This window comes from Piliocolobus tephrosceles, chromosome 9 (assembly GCF_002776525.5).
Source record: "Piliocolobus tephrosceles isolate RC106 chromosome 9, ASM277652v3, whole genome shotgun sequence".
Classification (NCBI taxonomy): Eukaryota; Metazoa; Chordata; class Mammalia; order Primates; family Cercopithecidae; genus Piliocolobus; species Piliocolobus tephrosceles.
The window spans coordinates 28,444,377-28,460,479 of NC_045442.1; the positions used below are offsets into that span (position 1 = coordinate 28,444,377).

At 39.4% G+C, this 16,103-nt stretch overlaps 1 protein-coding gene across 1 annotated transcript in view; it reads right to left on the reverse strand.

Annotated features, from left to right (window-relative positions):
* SORCS3 (sortilin related VPS10 domain containing receptor 3) overlaps positions 1-16,103 on the reverse strand; it is a 620,529-nt gene that overhangs the window by 87,162 nt on the left and 517,264 nt on the right. The window contains exon 14 of the mRNA XM_023206212.2: positions 5,604-5,711. Coding sequence (XP_023061980.2) covers positions 5,604-5,711 — 108 coding nt within the window. The remainder of the gene's footprint in view (positions 1-5,603; positions 5,712-16,103) is intronic.

Here is a 16,103-nt window from a genome sequence, read left to right on the forward strand (position 1 = left end):
TTCTGCAGGCATGCATTCTGCTTTTGTGTTCACTGGCACAAACAAGAGTGTGCCTCTGAGTTGCTGGCAAGCCTGGTGACAATCGGAAGGTTATGAATCAAGCAGCCAGCCTGAGAGGTGATGACTTGGGAGTTCCACCGGATTTGCCGATTACTCGAATGACTTACTTTGGGCAAAGTAAAATCAGGCTCTTCCAGCAAACAACAGAGAATTGAAAAACAGATCAATGGAAGCAGCTCTGGTTCATTTTCAACGACTTTATCGGATGCGGTTACTAGAGGCTAAACAATGCATTTAAGCTCAGGGCTGAGCCTCTGCATTGTGCTAAGGCTGTATTTAAAAGAATGATCCCTGCTAGGCATGTGGTCACAGTTTTTTAAGCGGAAAAGGCTTCATTTGAAAAAAAAAAAAAAAAAAACCTCTGCAGCTTTGGGGTTCACATAATTTTCTAAGCAAAATGATCTCTCTCCCCTTCACTTTGGCTGTTAGTCCTGCTGGTGGAACAATTAATCAGAGATTTATGCCAATTACAATTGGATTTATAAGAGGAGTCTACAAGGCAATTGGCCCTAGCCAAAGGTATCTCTAGCCCTTTTCACCTCTCACTTTCCTTTAGTGTCCAGCACATTCCTACCATTCCATGTCTTCTCACACTGTTCCACCCATCAGGAAAGTCCTTGCTCCCTATTCTCTGTATAGCCATGAACCCCTTTATAGCCACTCTGTCTTCAATCACATCTTTGATATCTAATGGCAACTAAAATGCTTCCTATACTGGCCAGGTGCACTGGCGCATGTGCCTGTAATTGCAGCAATTTGGGAGGCTGAGGTGGGCAGATCACTTGAGGTCAGGAGTTCAAGACCAGCCTGTGCAGCATGGCAAAATCCCACCTCTATAAAAAATATAAAAATTTGCCAGGAATGGTAGCATGTACCTGTAGTCCCAGCTACTTGGGAGGCTGAGGTAGGAGGATCACTGAGCCTGGGAGGTCAAGGCTGCAGTGAACCATGACTGCATCACTGCACTCCAACCTGGGCGACAGAGTGAGACCCTGCCTCAAACAAACAAACAAACAGTAACAAGAACAACAACAACAACAAATTTATACCATACCTTACCATGTAATCATTACCTAATTATTTCATGTATTTATCATACTTTTTCAAATGGATTGTGAATTAACATCAAGAACTAGGTCTGCTGTGACTTGGTGTCTGGCAGCACAGCAGGCACTCATCCTACTAAGTAAACAACTGGTATACTGCCACTGTTTCCCCACACACCTTGTTAGTCCTTGACTGAACAAACCTTAGAGAATTATAGTTCCTTCCTTCAAATTTTACCTCCAAGCCTGGAGCTTGAAATTCCCATTCCTTGCTCTTATTTTGCCTCTTTCTGAACATGTGAGCTGAGCCTCAGCATCCTCATCTAGCCAATGATGCCAATCCTATCTACCTTCCAGAGTTGTTGGGAGATTTCAATACAATCAAGTTTGAAAAAGTGCTCAATGTGATACCTGGTACAAAAAAAAAAAAAAAAAAAAAAAGATGCTATACAGTCACAAGTTGGCTGCTAGGTCTTCACTGGGTTCCTCCAAATCAGATTAAACTCTCCTTAAGCTTTTTAGCCATTCACTCATGGTAAGAAGTATCTGATCTCTTTCAGGGAAGCTGTGCTTCTCCCTTCTAAGATTTTTTTTTCTAGGAAGCTGCCAGGTTCTCTCTGGCCCCTGTAAAAGTTTAGCTAAACCATAGCCAATTGGTTCAAACATTTCTTATCAGGAAAGAATTTCAAACATAGCTTTGAGGATGCAGGAAAGCAGTGTTTTTCTATCTCATCCCACATCTGAGTCAAGCTAAAGAAAAGCTCTCTTTAAAGTGCTAATCAAGGGACAAACAGCCTTTCATGAAATAGTGGACAAAAGAGGTCCAAGTGCTGCAACAGCCACAGGCATCTCATCATCTGGAGAGCCACTGCCTGAGACTGCAATAGGCCCTCCAGCTTGTCAATCAGCCCTTTCCTCAGCTTTAAGTAATAAGAATGGTCACATTTCATTTTGAATCAGGCTAGACTAGATGGTTCCCATCACAGTTACTGGGGGGATGTTGAAATAATAACATTTGAAAAGACGGTAGAAAAAAGAGCAATAAAAGTAACCAATTCCCAGGCCTCCACTCTGGGGACTGTCTCCCATGTAAATCCTCCTGCAAAGCTACAGTGTTAGAAGTGTCCATGTTCCTGGAGCACTGGCCTCCAGGACAAGTGGAAATTGGGCAGATTCTTGTGTAAAATGGAGGAAATCAGAATCGTTCCCAGTAAGCTCCTCATTCTCCAGCTGCCCTTTTGTGCCCACATGCCATTCCACCCCAATGCATCATAACCTCCATATAGACACCTCTACACACACATGCAGTCTGCTCTTGATTCCTATCCAACCCCAACCCCCATGATTTGCAACTACTGCATTCTGATTATAGCATTCCAGAATCTCTAGAGATCTATAATCAATTTCCTAACATGCTAGAGCCATGGGCCAGAAAAATCACAACAATCACAACAAAGGTAAGATTTTTAGAAGTCACTTGATTCTTCCATTTAATAATTCATGTATCCAGTACATATATACTGTTAAATCCTCCATGTTAGCACAAGCCTGATAAATACATGGCGCTGAAAGAACAAGATACACAAAGATCCTCCCTCATGGGAAGTTGCAGGGATGTCTGTGTACATGTGCACATGTGTGTGCATCCATATGTCTGTCTTAAAGGTAGATGAAGACGGAGGGGAAAAGATATTCAAAAATTAATACCCTTTGTATTAATATTTACTATCTAAAGTGCTGTGAAGGAAAAAATAAATCAGGCCAGATAACATACAGCATGGGAGCCCACCCTGATCTGGAAGGCTATGAGAACTGACATTTAAGCTGAGATCAGAAAGATACTTCGGAATGTAGTTGTTTACATAGGGAGGCGAGGCTCATTCTGGCAGATACAAAGAACCAGTCTATCAGAAAAGGGTGGTCAGGTCAGCGAGGCTGGAGAAAAAGCCCTAAGCAGGTGGTCGATATAGATACTTGTAGGCCATTCTATGAGTTTAGAATCTATCCTAAAGGCAATGGAAAGGCCTCCATGGGTTTTAAGAAAACTTGTGATTTGATAAGATTTTTTAATTTCAAAAATCTCACTCTGGATACAGGTCAAATTCCCAAATGTGACCTAAAATCTTTCATAGTCTTACCCCCTAAACACCCAGCCACCCTCTTTCATGGCTCTTACCTTTGTTTGTGTTCTTTCCTTTGCCTTGATATCATTCATTCATTCAACGATCACTGACTTCCTACTACATGCCAATCCCTGCTTTCGGCACTGAGTTTGTATTAGTGAATAAAACTATTAAAAATCTACGTTTTTTTAGAACTTAAATTTCATTGTCTATTATATGGCTTTCCACTTGTGAACTGCTATGAAAACTTCCAGACCAAGTCAATTGTCACCTACTGTGTGTGTGAAGTCTTCGTTTTCCTCTGCTATCTCCTGGCTGTATAACTAGGGTACCACAGTGATTACTTATCCCCACCTACTCTCACCACTTTAGCCCGAGAGCTCCTTGCAGACAAAGAATTTCATTTGCCTTTGTAAAATCTCCTCAGATCTAACAAGGTCTGATATATATTAGAAGCTCTCTAACTGTTAAATATATAAACTCTCCAAATCAATGGATAAGAGAAAGCAACAGAACCTTAGAGTGGCTGTTTTTTCTCCCTGACCACACTGAGCTAAAGAGAGAATCAGGGTTAACAGTAAGAGGAAGGATACAGTGTTCGAATGACCTACTTTATTAATAAGTTTTCAATTCAATGGCAAAGCTAAGCATTCTTGTCCCCAAATGGACTCCCTGTCTTCACAGTTCCTACAGAAATATATAATTTTTAAAAACTCCTGTTTCAATCTTTGCCATTGCCATTCCACGAATGGGCAACCCTGGTAGGTCAGTTGGTTTCAATGCCATTTTCAAATTTAGAATATAGACAGAAATCACCTCTTGGCAACCCTTCCAGGGCTTGTTCAGCTATCTGAAGAGTCCTGACAAAATCTGTGTTGTTTCCATACAAAAGAAACTCTGAATTTAACAAAATGTTAAAATAGGTAACTTGAATTGTTTATACTTGTTTTGAGGAATGCTTCCAAGATCCATCATAATTTCATAAAAACACAAATACCTCTGCTCCCCCCAGATCCTCTATAAGAAAATAATTATGCTGTATTCTCTAAGTATCTTGATAAGCAAGATAAAACAGGCACAGAAGCTCTGCCAAGCTCTTAGGGAGTCTTGGCCAGGAGGAAAGGAAAACAGAAGTGCTATCTCATCTTTTCAGTAAATGGTTTGGCTCTGAGGTCAATCTCCCTCACATCCATGTGACCAGCTAAACTCCATCTGAAGCCGAGAAAAAAATTATTGCCATTTAAGATTAGATAAACACAGAACTTAAGCTGTGGCCTTAAACTTGCTAGGGAATACCAGGTCATGTAGAGATTGGCATACACATGGTATTGTTCAAAGTAATGCCCAACAGAAGATGCAATGAGTTCTAATAGGCCTCACAGAAGAGAATGGGGCCAAACTATGAGATTCGATCAAAATTGCATAAATATAATCATAAAGAATTTTTTTTATAACTGATCACTTACTGGCTCCTAGACTGGCCTTTCTTCCAAGTCCATCACCATTGGAAAAAGACTAATTCAAACTATAAAGAAATCTATGTGCATAAAAGTTAAATTAAGAGCAGTGTCCCTTCGAGTAGGAAGGTCATACACCCTTCCACCGAACCAGCACAGATGCATGCTATGAGCCCTTCTGTGCCAACCCCACGCTATAGCAAATACCTCTTAATTTTGCCCAAGACTCCACTCTGTCCAGTGAAGAGCTAAGGTGTAAGGTGCTCCAGGCAATTGGGAGTGGGGGAGGTGGGGGTCAGTCTTGGTTGGTGGAGGATTACGGTTACCCACTTACCATGTAAACATGTGCACACATAAACACAGGTGATCAATTTCTAAGATTAAATCTCATTATAAAAGAATATAGAAAAAAATTTACAGTGAAATAATCTGAAGTGAAATAACTGTGGAGTGTGTGTGTGTGTGTGTGTGTGTGTGTGAAAGAGAGAGAGAGAGAAAGCGACATATCTTAAAATATTTTCTGATTTCAGTAAGTTGACTGTTTTACTCCCTCCATCCCTGCCCCTGCTCCTTATCTCCCACTAGACTGTTTCAGAAAGAGAAAAAAAAAAGACCCCATCTAATGACATAGGTTTTCTGTTTGCTTGGGTTTCAAATAAATGGGAATTTGCTATAATTCTTTAAATTCCATTAGAAACTTTGACTGTTCAATTAGGACCCTAGCCTCTCTAATCCTGGCAGTAGTTTTTTGAGTTTGTAGATACAAAAGTAAGTATTTCCATTTTATAGATGAGGAAATTGTGGCCCAGTGATTGGACTACTTTGGTGTAGGGTTCCCTGGGAAAAATCCAAGGCCCCAATGAAAGTAGAACCAGTGTCTCTGGTCTTCTTCCTACCACAGCAAAAGAAGTACTCACGTCATGATGTGGGTTTCCATTCCTGCCTCCACCAGAGCCCCGTCAACAAAGAGAGGAACCGAAGTGAAACCATACTTGTCCCAAGAGTGGCCCTCATCAAAACTCACCCTGTGTTGGAAACAAGTACACAGAAAAGACAGCTGAAAATAAAGCCACACTCTTCTGTAACCATTTTTCAGGTTATTAAATTTTCCTCTGTATCTTGCTTTGTGGCAGTGTGGATTATCAATAGCTTTTTAATCTTCAACATCTCCTCATATTATTATGAGATTTGATCAAAACTGCATTTCCAGACTCGGGCGGAGACAGCACCTAGAGCTGCAGATATATTTCAACACATTAGAATCGACAAACAACCCAAGCAGGAGGGCTTAGTGGATGGAGTGTCACGTTTCAAGTACTCAGAATGGAACCTGAGGTTCAATTTACAGCAAAATCCATTCAGCCCTTGGAGGTTCTGACACAAATTGAGTAAGGCTGGTGGACCCGAAGGAAAGGGAGGGGGTTTGTCTTTCAGATCAAACCTTACAAACAGCAATTTTCTATTGTTCAAAACAGATGTTAGGATCATTTTCCCTCCCCAGTGCCACTTTAAGGGGCTTTTAGGGATGACCACTGAGAGTCTGAGATGTTCTGAGCAACACTGCCCCATCTTTCATCCAAAGGTAAGAGGAAGGTCTGGCCCCTTGTGGAAAGAGAACCTGCAATGCTTTAAAAACATGCAACTAGTGGAGGAGACTTGAGCAATTCTGAGTGCTTGTTTCCTTTCCTTTCTTGATATTATCAAGGACCTGTCTGCCCCTTGATTTAACCAGGGGGCATAGCCCAAGGACCATCTCCTCTGAGAAGCTTTTCTCAGTATCCCTTCTTCCCCAAGACAGCCTTAGTTTCTTCATCCTCTATGATCAGTTTTGCTCTGGCTGATTCTTAATTCTACTCTATTTCCATAATTTAGGATTAAAATTCCCTTCTATATGTTCCTATAATACCCAGGCCTTCTCCTATCATAGTGCTGACTACTGACTCCTTAACTGATCTTGAATATCTCAGCTCAAGATTATAAACTCTGGGAGTTCAGAGATCATGTATGTCTTATCACTGAATAACCCCTTAATAACAAATATAACACAAATATATCTGTCTTACAATGCTCCTCACAGTATGTGTATACACACACACACATAAATTCTAATATATACACATAATATTTATATATATAATATATATAATGGTAAATAATATTTCTGTGAAGGTTTTTTGTTTGTTTCATCTTTTTTTTTTATTTTTTTGAGACGGAGTCTCACTCCGTTGCCAGGCTGGAGTGCAGTAGCACGATCTCGGCTCGCTGCAACCTCCACCTCCTGGGTTCAAGCCATTCTCCTGCCTCAGCCTTCTGAGTAGCTAGGACTACAGGCACATGCCACCAAGCCTGGCTATGTTTTTGTACTTTTAGTAAAGAAGGGGTTTCACTGTGTTAGGCAGGATGGTCTCGATCTCCTGGCCTCGTGATCCACCCACCTCGGTCTCCCAAAATGCTGGCATTACAGGCATGAGCCATCGCACCCGGCCATGTTTTTTGTTTTTTTAAAGAGACAAGGGTCTCGCTCTGTTGCTCAGGCTGGAGTGCATCAGCGTGATCATAGCTCACTGCAGCCTTGAACTCTTCAGCTCAAGTGATTCTTCCAACTCAGCCTCCCAAACACCTAGAACTACAGGTGTGTACCACTGGACCTGGCTAATTTTTTTTAAAAATTTTATTTTTGTAGAGGTGAGGTCTTCTTTTATTGCCCAGGCTGGTCTCAACCTCCTGGCTGCAAGCAATCCTCCCACTTGGCCTCCCAAAGTGCTGGGATTACAGGTGTAAGCCACCATGCCCAGCCTAAACTGGGAGTATTTTTTTTAGGTCAAACACTATACCAGTAATTCTTCTATTCTTAGTAGTTAACAGAAAACCCAGCATATAATTGATACTATATACATGTTAAATGAATACGTGAATGAAATAATAAGGAATAATGATGGACCCTCTTTAAATCTATCCAATCACTTCTCAAGCATGACTTACACTGGCACCCATAAGCTGGATGTGAATTACCACCCCATTAACAGCCAGCCCACATGGTTCACTCTCTACTCACTTACTTCTTTGTCTATCTCTCTGTCTCTGATTTACTCTCTGTTTTATCCTCTTTGTCCTAATGTACAGATTAAAAACAATAATAAAGTCAATCTCTTAACCCAGCTAGAGTAACCAGTCTCTCAGACAACAATTTTTGCATTTATGGTATACCTTGATCCGTATTCACGAATGAAATGCAGACAGTCTGCCATAAACATCTTTATGAGCTCCTAAATTGTCATTATCTGTCTTGAATTTTAAGGATTTGATTATTTCAGTCTTTTTAAAAAATATATTGAAGGCTAAATAATCATTTAAACTAACCCCAAGAAAGTTGGGCATATCTAAATTGCTTTTCATAGAAATGGGTTTCTCATTTCAAAAGTGAAAACATGTATAATTGGGAATGAACTTTACTTTTTTTTTTTTTTTTTTTTACCATGTATTCCATCAGTTCCTAAAATAATCATAGTTGTTTCAGAATGTGTTGTGGCCACTAACAAGTGAACTCTGGCCGGTAAGTCCAGAAGGTAAGAAAGTATTAGTTGGGATTTTTGTTTGGTTTGTTTTGGTGACTTTGGACAAACTGGTTATTGTCTTGGCAGATGAAAGCCAAAGTGAATTTAAGGCCTCTCTCTGTCTCATTCTCAGGATTTCCTTATCAATAAAAGGTCAGCATGAGCCACGTGCAGTGGCGTATGCCTGTAATCCCAGCACTTTGAGAGGCCAAGGCAGGTGGATCACCTGAAGTCAGGAGTTTGAGAGCAGCCTGACTAACATGGTGAAACCCTCTTCTACAAAATATGAAAAAAGAAAAAAAGAAATTAGCCAGGCGTGGTGGTACATGCCTGTAATCCCAGCTACTTGGGAGGCTGAGGCAGGAGAATTGCTTGAATCCAGGAGGCAGAGGTTGCAGTGAGCTTAGATTGTGCCACTGCACTCCAGCCTGGGCAACAAGAGTGAAACTCCATCTCAAAATAAATAAATAAATAAATAAGATCAGCATTAGCAAAGCCAATTGCAGTGAGTGCCATGAGCACTGCAGGGAAGGAGGAGTCTTCATGTCACTGCCATAACGAGCAGGGCACAGGACAACCATCTTTAGTTTATACAATGAAGAGAAGACCCACAGAGAGCAGATTCGGAGAGACCATCACAGCCTACCAGCATCAAGATAGGACCTCCAGATGGGGAGAGAAATTATAGATGATCAAGGGCCTGCTGTATGAAATGAGTTCACACAGAAGGAGCAAAATCCTTGCTAGAGGAAAGAGTGGATCAGCAGATACCTAAAGGCAGGACGAGAAACGCCAAAGTCCAGGTAGGAAAGGTAGCATAGACAATAACTGAAGCCCAAGGATGACATAAGTAAACACAAGCAGGTGGGCAGGACTCCAGAGCTAGGGTGATCTGAGATCAGTGATTTCTAATACTTTATTCTCACACTGAGGCAGTTATGAAGGACGAAACTGCTTAAAGAAACTCCAAAAAAAATAACATTAGAAGACTTAATCTCTTAGTTATCAAATATTTGGGTCTGGATAGGCTGCTGTTTGTGAAACTTATTATTATTTGATGACTAGAAGTTTTCAAATATCCTGAGGTGATATATTGTATACTGAATTCTATATTGAATGGTATCCCCAAGGGATGTACTTTCTCCTCCTCAGGTCAGTAGCTCATTAATGGCCAAGACAATGGAACTGCGAATTCCTTAATAGCTCCACAGGTGAAATTGAAATCAGTAGGATTGCCAATACTCAGGGAGACAGAAGCAAAATTCCAATTGATCTCCAAATAGTGGCAACACAGGACTACAGAATCAAAGTCAAATAAAATGAATTTATGAAAATGTTACTGACGCCTACTACTACGTGCCTGATCTGGCAGTGACCTCAGGTTTAGGGATACAGAAATGAATAGAAATTTCCTGGCTTCCACAGAACTTATTTTCTAGTGTGAGGAGATGAACAATATGGAAATAAATCAATGCAAAACTATGAGTTAGAAATAAGTATCATGGAAACAACTAAAATAAGGTGATTTGATAGTCACCAAACAGCTACTTTGTACTAAAAATTTAAGAAAGCCGTTTCTACGGAGATGACATTTAAACTGAAATCTAAATGATAAGTGGAAGTATCCATGTAAAGATTCAGGAGAAAACCATTACAGAGGAAAGGTCTAATATGAAAAAGCTGCACTGTGAGAAGAACAGAAAGATGGTCAGTGGTTGTAACTTAATGTGAACAGAAAGTAAGGCAGAAGCCAAATCATGAAGGACCTTATTTTCAGTTGAAATAATATAATTTGATTTAAGCCTTAAAAGACAAGTTTCAATTCTCTGTGATAAATGGATTATCAAGACCCAAAGTGGATTCAAGGAAATGAGTTGGGGAGGGGTGGTAATTTAAGAGACCACACCAAGATGGGGCTTGGATGAAGATTGTTATAGGGGAAAAAATTGGAAATATTTAGGTTATTTTTAGAGATGAAGTCAATGAATTTGGTGATAAAATATATAGAGGTTGCATGAGCAAAAGAAAGAAATCATGGAAAATATTGATTTGTAGGAGTGTTAAGCAATTGACAGGGAAATTAGAAAATCAGGAGAAGCAGTTTTTTTGTTTGTTCTTTTTTGTTGTTTTTGTTGTTGTTTTGTTATGTTTTGTTTTGAGACAGAGTCTCACTCTGTCGCCAGGCTGGAGTATAGTGATGCATTCTCAGCTCCTTGCAACCTTTGCCTCCTGGGTTCAAGTGATTCTCCTGCCTCAGCCTCCTGAGAAGCTGGGACTACAGGTGCACACCACCACACCCAGCTAATTTTTGTTTATCATCTGTTTGTTTTTGTTTTGGTCCATGTTAAGATTGCCACTTTTTGGACTTCCATATTGTAATATTGTTAAGAAGACCTTTGGATTTCTCATCATAATTGGGGATGTAAATTTGGAAGTCATTTATAAGACAGAAACAACTTAAAGCAGAATGCTTAATTCAAACAAAAACAAAAACAAAAACAAAACAAAACCCACCAAGACCTACAACTAGAGAAATGAGATTAGCTAATAAGCTGAAAAAAACTGGAGTCATTGGTCAACTACAAGTTAAATATTTTCTGGCAATGCCACTATCATGAGAGGTGATCAAGCCACTGTGAGTCTAGGATGTACTCACAGATATATTACAAGCATCAGAAAAGAAATAATCCTTCTACCCAATCCTAAATACTATGTGCAATTTTAATAATTGTAGAAAAACTGACAAGAGTAATTACAGGTAAAAAGCAAATGGTCCTAAAAACAGGTTATATGAATTTTAGGCGGCTTACGGAAAAAGAAGAAGAAAAACTGAATTAATTACCATTGCATCTTAATTTTTGTAAATGAGAAAGTTTCCAAATATTTTAAAGGTCTATTTATCGACTACCAAAAAGGGATAATGTCAGTGAAGGAAATTAGACAGAATGTAGTCAGATATGTGGAACTATTAATTATTTAACATACAGATAGAATAAGGGAGAAAAGATTTCCATGTGACCCTTCTAAAGAGAACAGTCAAATATTTGTGGATAAGAATATAAGTTCCCAAGTACACAGTCCCATTCAACAGTGTATCCCAGCCCCTACACTAATGCTAGATAAATAATATATGCTCAACAAATATGTATGCAATAAATGAAAAAATGAATAAAATCTGTCTTGAGTTGCATATCATATCATTTCCCAGAACTTAGAAAGGCTTTTCTAGCCTAAGATATTTCTAAGAAATACATTGAGGTCCTTCCCAGCTGCACTTTTGTAAAAATCATATGTAGCTCTGTAGCAGGCTTATTCTGCATAGATCTGAGTGGCAGATTACAGGTCAATGGGCAGAGATTACAAGTAGGTTTATTATTGTTCAGCATGAAAAACAATCTTTCTAACAACTAAAGCCATTATACAAGATGGGAACTATGTACGGTGGGCATTTGCAGGTCGATTAGCACTGTGATATTTCGGTAAACTGAGGTAACTCTTTGGGGATGTCACAAAAGTATCAGCTATACCAAGTATAATACTACTTTAAATGACTTCTATAAGACCTTTTCCTACTTCAGGTGTCTATGACTATGATACTGACATGACATAAACTAAAAGGAATAGAATCTGCCAGTAACAATCAGAATCCTCCTCAGAAGTCTCTAGCACAGAAATAGAGAACTACAGTGGTCATTGAGAATCAATGTTCCTCCCTCTGGTAAGGTGTATTGCTCCATTTCATTTTATCCCCAGCACATGAGGTGGTAGCATTTTAGCCACCTGGAAGTTCTTCAGAACAGCATATGCAGTTTTGCTTTTCAGAGGCATGTATTGTTTAGAACTATTGTTTTCATTTGAAAGTTTCTCTGAACAAAATGCTAGCACGCACAACCAAAGAAACACAAAAGGCCAGGTGATGTTTTCCTTTCCGTTGCCAAGAACATCCCATTGAGAGACGCTGACAGCTTGTCAGCGCTAAGCAAACAGTCACACCCCATCTACCTGCCCATTAGGTGCTCTGCTGATGGTGAGTTTTCATTAGATCTCTGTATTCAGTGGCGGTCCATTGTTTATCTCACTCTATCTAATGCTTCTCAGGTACAAAGGAGATGGAAGGTTTCCCTGAAATAGCACTTAGTTCTAATCTCAAAGCATTCAAATGTACATGATCACAAACAGATGGGTTCATTTGTATGCTGTTTTGTGTTCACGCCTGTCTGGCTACCTATCATTTCAATTTGTAGGAAACAACATGCCTTGTTAGCCTAGCTAAAGTTTCCCCAGCTTTTCAATTACTACTCTTATTTTCTCTTAAAGACAATGTAGCTATTATTTAAATCTGAGAGCCACTACATCCCAGTGGGTAATCTGGTGTCTTTTTCCTTTTCAAATATTAATATATGTACATCTGTATATAAAACAATGTCAGTCTGAGATCTATGACAGAAAATGGCAATGAACTGATTACCTAACCTATCTTCCTCTTAAATTGAGCTATTTGTTTACCTTGAGGGTTGTCACTTAATTAGAAGCTCCTGGTAAAGAAAAAGTTGGTTTAAGTTTCAGAAGATTTTATCTCACAAGCAGGAGACAAAAATCAGTCAACAATTTCATAAGAAAACATTGATGATAATAACAGTGTCAAGCCCTTACAAAAACTCACTTAGCCTTTGAAAGAGGCCTACAAAGGATAATTCCCAAATGAGTTTGTTGTTGTTGTTGCTGTTGTTTACTAACACATACACTCAACAGCTGGCATTTAACCCCTTCCAGGGACTGCCTTAGAGAATAGCATTCGTAGAAAGGCAAGTAAGCAAAAATCATGGTCTCTGTCATGTTCAAGAAAACATTTGTAGTATTTATGACAAATGGCAGTATCAACATCCTATAAATGGAGATAATGCCATTTCAAAAGCTTAGTTTGCAAAATCATTCTTAATACTTTGTAAGTTAGAATAGTCAAACAAATGGAGGGTGATATTACCATTATTATTATAAGAGGAAATTCAGTGGGAGTACACTACTTTTTTTTTTTTTCCTGAACTCTATAAACATCTTTTACCAAGAAAAGAGATATTACATTGAACAAGGGAAAACTCAAACTTTGTAGTGATGACTTTGAGAGTCATGATTTGGTCCTACATAAATATTCCTAAATGAATATTGAGTAATTTTCCCAACTTGGATGGTTTCCTTCCAGGCATAATCAGACAAGCACTCCGTTTGGAAGTGAGGCAGTCTCTGGAGATAAAACTTTTGTGGATCAGACTGAACTGTTAGATGTAAGGATGCTAAGATTTGACAAAACCAAAACTCTCTTCCCTGTACTCCTGCCATGTCAAATATACTCTCCTCTTCTACCACCAAAAGGAAATGACAAAAATAAACTCTTTCTTTCCTCAGCACAAGGAAACTTCTGCAGAATGCTTTAAGAATCAATGATTAAGTAAGTGCTAGGTCCCTACATAATCGAGGAGAGTGATGGCCAAGTTTAAGGGCTGGTTGCTAGCCCCTTCTCCAGGACTTACAGGGAAGAAACCAGGCCAGCTAGACCTGTCTGTAGGACATTTATCAACTCTCTTATGAAGATTTAGATGGAAGTTTTTAACATGATGGGAGCTAAGAAACATTGCCTTTCTTGGTTTAAAAACAAGCTTGTTTTAAGACTCAAGCTGTCTTCTCTGAGAGTGCAAGTCCTACTCAGTCCACAATAGAGACAGCTCTTTCCTCTACAGGGGCAGAGGGTTTTTGATTGCAGAAAAAATTACCTACCAGACCAACTTTAATCCCTTAAACTGGCATGTAAGTTCGTCTGAGTCCTACCTACCTCTATTTACATTTTTGGTCTCAATCAAATAGTCTCCTGAACACCCCCTACATTACTCGAATTCTGGACTTCAGTCAAAGTTTTCTCTTTCCTTGGCTTGCCTCTCACCTCTCCTGTAACTCCTGGTATCCTTCTCTCAAAGGTCAGTCCTCATGTCACCTCCTGCAGCAGGAGGTGAGAGAAGGCTGCCAGGCTCCTTACATACCAGGCTTCAGTATTCCAGCAATACACACAGTCAGCATCCTTTAGCAGACATTGCTTTCACTTCTAGTCATGCATGTACTACCTAAACATCTTATCTTGAGTATAATCTCCTGGAGGGCAGGGACTATGTCATAAGCCTAGGTGTGCTTGTTATAGTATACAGAAAATTAGCAACCAGAACAGAAGAGCATCCATGACAGAAACCTAACTTGGTGCTGCCAGGTACACATCTAGCCTTGAGAAAGGTATTTAACACGTTTGCTTTTTGATGCCATTATAAGTGGGTGACAGAAAGGTACCTACATACATAGGTTGGTCAAGCATTAAATGAGATAATTCATGTAAATAGTTTAGAACAGTGCCTGGAATGTAATAATCCCTCAATAAATACTGACAATCATTAATATCAAGCAATTCTAGTATTTGGATACTACCAAAAAACCATATAAATCAGTAGTAAAAGGATAAGAAACAATTACATTGGGAACTTTTACAAGCTCATCCTTGAGGTGGGAGAGCGCTCCTCTTATAAATGGCTCCACGCATCTTTTTAACATTTATTTGCACAATCTCTCCATATCATAGTGGTAGAACTATTTCACTATATACTAGGTTGAGCTTTAAGAAACTGGTAATATTTGATCATTTTTGACCTAAAAATGACAATTTCATATGGTTTCACTTAAAATGGTCAAATTGAGAGAATCCTTCTTAAGTCTTTGCCAAAGGGACTGAAGATTGGATTTGCCATTAGGGAATCCTAAGCCTTTCCTGATTACAGTCTGATGCTTTCCGGTAAAATTATTACTCTAAACGTGTTTATCGCCCAATATCTAAGACCTGGTAGTTAGGCCAGGGTCCACCTTCCTGCCCATGTGAATCCGACCAACTGTACTGTAGATAGGATATTGTCCACCTACAGATATTCACTCTTCCAAATATTCCCTTTGCTGAATCTGCAGCCTGAAATTCTGTCCCTTCAGGGCATAAATACACACGAGACTCATCCATTCCCTGCCAAAAACACAAAACAACAGCAGCAACAAGTTGTCGTCATCGCTGTCGTCGTCGTCGTCATCATCATCATCATCATCTATTCTCACTCAACTCTGTCCTTGTGGAAGGTCTTGCATATACACCGTCAGCTCCATTTCATAATCTTACTCTTTGAAAGCAATAATCTATACTGTCTCTATTTCATTTCATTGCTTATCATCCACTCGGTAGTTCATTCGTTTATAAATCTATTACAGTCTAACTTTCATCCCCACCTCTGTTTCAATTCTACTCTGACAAAAATCATGAATAACCTCCTATATTGCTTAATCCTAGGTTGTTATTATTCCATAACTGACTTGATCTGATTGTAGAATTTGATGCTATTAATCACCCCTTTCTTCAGCATTCATGAAAATATTTCCCCTGAGTTTCTATATTTTGGCCATTTCTATTTAGCCTGTCCCATAATTTCTTCCTGCACTCTGAATATTGGTTTTCAGCAGAGTCCATAGGAGTCCCTGGTTTCTCCCTGTACTCACTCTCTTGAGGCACTGAGCCCACTACCATAGCTTTAACTACCACCTAGTGGCTAATGACTTCAAAGCTAAAGTGTCAGCCTAGACCATTCCCGATCTTCAGATATTTGACAACTCACGGCCATTTCTGCTGAAATATTCATGGAAACCACTAACTCAACTTCTCTAGAACCGAACTCAGTATCTGTTACATGTACTTAACCCTCCTCTTCCAATTTCCATCTCTCCTGTTTTGGATTACTGATCTTGGCTACATGAACTGCAGGTCCTTCCCGCTGTCTTCTGCCTTATCTGACC